The following is a 6,000-nucleotide window of genomic DNA, read 5'->3' on the forward strand; positions in this document are numbered from 1 at the left end:
ACTTTTAAAAATTACCTGCTAAGGAAAAGTCCAGTATTTGAAGTAATGCTATGAATTAAAGCATCCGCAGCACAGGTTGAATGCATTTATCATTCAGGATGGCAAGTAACTGTGTTTATTCAACAAAAAATGTTAGCAAAACAGCGCCTCCCCCACAAGAGCAATCTAAAGAGTGCCGGGCTTCCCACGAGCAGCACGGCACTGCTACCTAATTCCTGATAAGTGAATACACTTATTCAATTATTTAAAAGTCCATCGATTTCCACACTGATGAAAAGTCATAATTACAAAAATGGCTTAAAGCACCAACCTTTTACTTTGCTGACGCTGTCCTGTGGAAAGAGATATCAACTTTATATATCAAAGCTGCCCTCTCAATAAATAGTTGATAATGCAAAAAAACGGATTGCGCATTCCAAGATGTGCATGTTTGGTAAGTGCTCCACAAGGCGTCCAAGGTAAATGTCAATTCTTTTCCAGCGTTACTGGCAGAGACACACATTACCTGTATTTCCGTTGTGTATTTATCATCATGTTTCTGGAAAATGTAACTGGAACCCTTCATTCCTGTGAACATTGGTTCCCCGAATGCAGGTCTAAATAGAATGAAAAACCCAGCTCCTATCCAATTCTCCCTGAGGAGGATGAAATGAGAATCAGCCAGTTTAATGCCTTTGATTGTGATTGTTAGAGGTGCGGAGACTGAGTTTAACAGCCTAGGTTCCCGGACCTACTAGAATGCTTCTCACTGAATCCCAAAATACAGCGGTAATGAAACTATGCCTCCCCAAAAGAACCAAACAAAGTCCATTCTTTGGGGAAAATGAAGCAAGATAGAGGCAGCTGAATACTGACTGGCATGGATATATCAAATCGGAAACTTAATTAAAAGTTGAAGTGAATGGAAACCTCTGCAGTATCTGCCAGCTTAGCAAGGCAGCACACAGGCATACAGCGGTGCACCAGCACGGTCCCTCCAGGGGCCTGCTATTCTCTCACAGCATCTAAAACCCCTCAAGATGAACTCCAGCACCCACAGACAAGTCCCACAATCTTCCATTCTGCACTGAAAACAGACAAATTTCCTAAAAGATGGCTTACTGCGTTTTATAAAATCAAAACTATCCTATTTCTAAGGACCTAACAGGTTGCTATTCCTGTGCTCAGTAAAGACAAAAGAAAAAAAAAATACAGGGGATATCTGGCAATGAATACCTAATATATTATATAATAGGCTAAAGTGGCCAAACCCATGGTATTAAACATAGAAATAACTGATAAAATACTCTTATTTATGAAGCCATGACAACAAGGTACATTGCTAAATCTTTGTTTACATTGATGTAGTCAGTAACAATACTGCTACCTCAAATTATATCACCTAATAAAAACATGTCACCAAAATGGCAGTTTTCCCAGTCTCTAAACATCTTAAAATAGATGCATGGCCAATTATTATTTAACTTATATTCACAATAACTACTCTGTAAAGTGTATGTTTTAGTGCAAAAATGACTAAACTTCAATTCTAAAAATGAACATACTACATTGATTCACAACATGAAGTGTCAATTAGTGAAACTACATAAAATACATAAAATTATATGGTGGTATACAGTATACCTTACTTAACTGAAAATCAAGTTTAAACATCCATGCCTTAAAAAGAGCAATTACACTCTATTATACAACATAGTATTGTCATCTTTGAGTCCCCTTAATACAGTGTTAATGCATTTTCCAGCCAAATTTTCTAACTCATTTTGAAAGCATCTTAATTGTTAAAGACACAGTGATATGATGGCAGGGTGCACAGAGTTCTGACTTAGAGGAGTAATTCCTCATGCAAACGGCCAGAAACTTGAAAATTAGCAAAAGAGAAGCAATTATCCCCTTGTTTTTCCAAATGATGTTATGTCTCCTACACTCTGAGCACTCAGATCTACTCCCATTCATACTCTGAACTCTCTAAACCAATGTTCCTTGCTAATTTTAAAAATACAGAAGCATTTGCAGGGATAGTGGACGAAAACAGCTAAAAGATAGCTGAAAAATGCTCCTGAAGTTGTCTAACATGCTCCCCCATCACTTATGAAAGTCCCTACCAAGTAACCCAAAGTGGTGAGTATTTCAGGACCCCCAGAGGAGACGATTCCAAACCAAGGACTAGGGTGGATACCCACCCTGGAACGCAATGCCAAGCAACGCCTCACCTTTCCCTCGCATCAGATTACAAAATACCAGGCAGCAGCAAGAAATGATAACAAAGCCATAAACAGCTGGAAATAATTACACAATTGTCAAGCTGCAAACATGACAAAAGCAAAGCAAGGCTAGTGAATTCAATATCAGAAAGGATGCTGATGAGAAGGTAAGAGAAGCATTTCAGCTTTTTCCAATTTGCTGTTATAGAGTAGCAAATAATAGGGTTGATGGAGTTTCGTGCAGTGTGTGTGTGTGTGTAACTTCAAAGAGAAAAAAACATATTTTATGTGTTCCTAGAAAATGTGAGATAAAAGATATGAAAGCACAACCAAAAAATATTAACAGGCTCTGAAGGGATTCTTTTAGAGTTGCTACAACTACACATGAGAAATATTTCTTTAAAGTTATACAAAATGTTATCTTCTTTAAAAGCATAAGAAAAATATACAGGCAATGCTACAGTCCAGAATTCATCACATCAAACATCTGACAAGTGGGCAAAATGCCAAAGCAGAAGACAGACTGGTCCAGATTAAAAGAATACTAGGGAAAGAGGCAATTCCTATGCAATTCCTGTAAGTGCCGAGGTGGGCCACAGGTATGTAAATTCTCATCTTCCACAAGGGCATTTCATAGCCTCAACTGTTTACCAACTGCCTATAATTCAAGAACACCTTCCCAAACAACAGAGTTGAGCAAGCAATCTTTCAATGAATAAGGTTTCAATGAATAAGGCTATTGGCGATTTTTAAACCATAATAACTTTTGTCATTCCATGGTGGGCCAACGCTTTATTACGATATTTGGATTTCATGTGGCAAACTGTTTCATATACTGTCCCCAAAAATGCTACTCTCTGAAGGGGAATGCCATAAATAAAATACGTACTTGGTTACCAGGCAGCATGCATAACACATATGGTACATTGGCCCAAAAATCATATTTTAAAATGTTTAAAAGTTAACAATTTAAGCTGTTTGTACCCATTTTCAGAGAATTATTCCCTAAAGGCCAATTTTATTTTCTATCATCAAGAGAATATTTTGATTAATCCTGTTGATCTGCTAACTTGAAATTCTTTGAACCCCTCTAATCTCTCCTCCCCGACCCATTTTTTTTTATTTCCTGAAGGGAAGAACGAAGGACCATTTATCTCACAATGTAATTTTAAGCTTATGCTTAAAATGCTGCCTGTTTGAATTAAAATTGATGCAGCTTCTGATAAGAACCTAATAATCAATTCTCCATTCTCATTACTCTCCAGAATTACATGGATGCAGACCCATTTCTTAAGTTTGTGGACTACTCTCATAGGTTATTACCCGGCCGTGCAGCTGAGTGGAAAGATAACCACATTCATTCTCCTTATCTGTAATGATGTAATGCATCCTAGCCCTGGGTCTAGATGATTGGGGAATAATGGGATTGTACAACTGCAGGGATGACAAACAATAGTGCAGCGTCTTTCTCTGATACACTGAACCCCACGCCTCCAATGCAAGGTGAAAGGCATCACAAAATAGGCACTGAGTCTGCCCCTTGGATGAAGTTAGCATTTTTTGGCCCGAGGAGCATCTGCTCCGGCACTGAAACAGCAATACCGACACGGAGACCAGAGCCATGCAAAAACACTCAGTTTCCGAGCCCCAGCCAGGACAGTGCGAGTGAGTATCCTGCTTTTCTTTGTGTTTAGAATCAAGTGTCATCTAAAAATAATCGGTTGGTAGGAAGAAGTCACTGCACGATACAATGCCAAGAAACCCGGGGATCAGAGACTCCTCTGATAACTGATGCTGCTCGGGGCTCACGTTTGTTTGGAAAACTAAATCTGCCTCCATTTTCTGTGCCGGAAAAATCATCGCTTCCTGCCACCACAGAAACCTTACCTTTTGCAGAAGCTGGGAACCGGAGTACTTAGCAGCAATGGATTTTATCTCCCCACCAAAAGCCGAGGCCCAGAGCTTCACCCTACAGGGAGAAGGGGCACAGGAAGAAATGTAACACCCGTGTCACAGTCAACACGCACGCACACGCACACGCACACATGGGGCTATGGCTGAAGGAGCAGGGCGATGTAACATGTTTTAAAAGAAGAAATGATAGAAAAAGCGCCTTGGTAGAAACTGCCAGCACCAAACTGCAAAGCGCAGCGCGGGAGGGGGCCCGAGGGGGGTCGCGGAGTTAAGAATGCGCAAAGTCTCCCAGGCTCTCTAAAAAGACCACTGAGTTTCATTTGAACCACTGCCCGAGGACTCGACCTCCCAAACTGGGCATCACCTGGCAAATAGCAGTCAGAAGAAATCCACCCATCCCCCCCTCCCAAAAAAGAAGTGGGGCGGCAGTAGAGCAAAGAGGGGGGAAATTCAGCGGCCCATGGAAGTTGGATTCGGTAACCAGGCTCCAAAGTTGGTGCCGTCACTTGACGTGAGCCTCTCCAGATCTCACTCGCCAACCTGCGGGCAGGGGCCAGAGCATCCCACCCCGGCCTCGCCGCCCGACGCGGGTCCCGAAAGGCAGGTGCGAGCGGCGAGGCCGACGCCCGCGGCGGGTCCTGCCCAGCCGCACCTGCAGGCGCCCAAACTTGGGCACAGTGGGTCGCAGGCGGCAGGGTCCCCTCCCCGGGCGGCGCAGGAGCCAGCACTTACACGGAGAGCGGTATCTGCTGCTCCGAGCGCACCACGTCCCCCAGCGCGGCGTAGAGAAGCGCGGCGGCGAGAAGCGCCGAGGCCCCCCGGGACGCGCGGCGCGGCGAGCCCGGCCCGGCCATGCTGGGCTCCCTCCGACGCGCCCGCTGCAGCGGCGACGAGAGCGGCCGCGGGGAGCTGCGCGGAGCGGGCGGTGGGCGAGTGCGCGGGGCTGCCTGCTCCGCTCCGCGCCGCCCCGCCTGCCTCTCGCGCGCCCGGCTCACTTGGGGAGCAGAAAAAGGAGCGGGTAGGGGGGCGGGGAGGGCGGAGAGGAGGAGGGAGGGAGGAGAGGTGGGGAGCGAGGGAGGAGAGGTGGGGAGGGAGGCGGGCGGGGGAGGAGGCAGCGAGACGCGCCTCTAAGCAGCGGCAGCCGCCCGGCCCCGCCTCGGCGGCCCCGGGGAGTCCGGCGGGCCGCTGCGGGAGGGCGGCGGGGCGGGAGGAGCCGCGCGGGCGGGGACTCGCAAACTCCAGTGTCCTTGGCCGCGGCGGAGCGCGCCCTGCCCCGCCCGGGCTACTGCGGCCGCTGAGTTCTTTAGAACTCCGCAGTCCGCCACCGCGGGCGCGACTCTCGGGCTGGCCCCGGGCCGGGGCGACCCCAGCCAGGGTGGGGGTTGGAGGCGCGGGAGGGAGGCCGAGGGCGGGGCGCGGCGCTCGGCACTTTGCGGGCTGCTGCTACGAGCGGGCGTACCATGCTCGCTCCGCCCCTGGGCCGGGCGGGGTCGGGGGCCGCGTAGCCTAAAGGGGGCGCGCCCTGCGCCCCCGCCGCGCGATTCTTCTGCGGGGAGGGAGCTGGGGAAGAAGCAGAAATCTCCGAAAGGAGCACGGGCTCGCGGCGGCAGGCGGGATCGCACGCGGGGCGGAGCGGGCCGGGGATGGGACTGGGTGGGAGCTCGGAGCTCTGGCTAGAACAGCGCTGCGTGACCGCCGGCAGCTGCTCCTCCGGCCGCGGCGCCCGACAGAGGAAAGCGCGGAGGGCGGTGCTGCCACCGCGGCGCGGGCGCACCAGCGCGGGGCTCCCGGCATCCGGCCGCAGGGCAGTGGCCCCCTGCCCGCCCAACCCAGGCCCCGGGGCTCCCCAGCGGCCGCTGCCCTCGGAGTCCGCCCGGCTGCG

The 6,000-nt window shown here is 49.1% G+C and overlaps 1 protein-coding gene across 1 annotated transcript in view; it reads right to left on the bottom strand.

Annotated features, from left to right (window-relative positions):
- CACNA2D3 (calcium voltage-gated channel auxiliary subunit alpha2delta 3) overlaps positions 1-5,524 on the bottom strand; it is a 961,034-nt gene extending 955,510 nt beyond the window's left edge. Inside the window, 2 exon segments of the mRNA XM_058443425.1 lie at positions 4,092-4,173; positions 4,851-5,524. Of these exon segments, the coding sequence (XP_058299408.1) occupies positions 4,092-4,173; positions 4,851-4,972 (204 nt within the window). The 5' untranslated portion in view covers positions 4,973-5,524.
- Between the last annotated feature and the right edge of the window lie 476 nt (positions 5,525-6,000).

Source organism: Hylobates moloch, unplaced genomic scaffold, assembly GCF_009828535.3.
Source record: "Hylobates moloch isolate HMO894 unplaced genomic scaffold, HMol_V3 SCAFFOLD_8, whole genome shotgun sequence".
Classification (NCBI taxonomy): domain Eukaryota; kingdom Metazoa; phylum Chordata; class Mammalia; order Primates; family Hylobatidae; genus Hylobates; species Hylobates moloch.